This window comes from Hipposideros armiger, unplaced genomic scaffold (genome assembly GCF_001890085.2).
Source record: "Hipposideros armiger isolate ML-2016 unplaced genomic scaffold, ASM189008v1 scaffold_662, whole genome shotgun sequence".
Classification (NCBI taxonomy): Eukaryota; Metazoa; Chordata; class Mammalia; order Chiroptera; family Hipposideridae; genus Hipposideros; species Hipposideros armiger.
This window is the reverse complement of record NW_017732012.1, coordinates 669,133-670,015: the sequence shown is the minus strand read 5'-3', so window position 1 is coordinate 670,015 and position 883 is coordinate 669,133. Positions and strand designations below refer to the sequence as shown.

Sequence of the window (883 nt, the reverse complement as noted above, 5' to 3'; positions counted from 1 at the left end):
TAATCATGATGGATTTTCCAGGAAGACAAATTATAAATATAAATATATTGATATTTCAGATCCAACAGGTCATAAACCAGATAGGTAGTTTTATTAAAAGCTTTACCCTAAGAACACTCCTTCGATTCCTTTTTCTGACAGCTTACCCACACCCACATTCATCAACTACCATGTCTTCATAATGTCGTAGAATGACGTTGTCATCATTGTCTTGATAGAGCATGGAAATGGGGGACAGCTTGGTGGGAATGCAGACAGCCTGGGGAACCGCTGGGTCAACCGCATGCATCAGTGCTTGCATGAAAGCGTAATTGGAGCTGTTGAGGGAGGTGGTCATTGAGAAAGGACAATCTCCGTGGCAGTAATTTGCCATGAACCCTTTGGGAGCAATGATCCACTTGTGCCAACCCAGGTCCCGGAAGTTGATGAATAGCTGGTGACGATGACAGAGGTTCTTGCAAGAAGCATTAGGGACAGGGACGGCTGCCCTCTTTCTTCGGGAAGAAGAGTGGCACTGCTCAGGGTTAAGGGTTACCACCAGCAGGGAAGCATGAAGACGGCTCAGTCTGGCACAGGTGTCCTCAAGCTGCAAATTCACCGCAGGGTCTCTGCCTCCTTTGACCAGTATCTCTAGGAATAAACCTAAGTTCTTCTGGGGGTTATTATTCCAAACCTTAGTCACATCCAGCAGGTTGAAGTAAAGGACACCCTGAGGCCATGGTACTGACTGCAATACAAACATTTTACCTGGTTTAGGGATGGACCAGCCCCACACATGAGGCTCCTGAACCAAGCACAGAGCCAATTCCAATTCTGGTCCCAGGTTATAGTAAGTGTTGGGCCCCAAGTCCAGACCCAGGAGGGCCATTGTTAACTGCTCCTT

At 47.2% G+C, this 883-nt stretch overlaps 1 protein-coding gene across 1 annotated transcript; it reads right to left on the bottom strand.

Moving 5' to 3' along the window:
- Positions 1-45: 45 nt before the first annotated feature.
- On the bottom strand, positions 46-877 carry GDF3 (growth differentiation factor 3). Its single transcript, XM_019626174.1, has one exon. It carries the CDS (start codon positions 866-868, stop codon positions 143-145), a length of 726 nt encoding a protein of 241 aa, XP_019481719.1. The 5' UTR covers positions 869-877; the 3' UTR covers positions 46-142.
- Between the last annotated feature and the right edge of the window lie 6 nt (positions 878-883).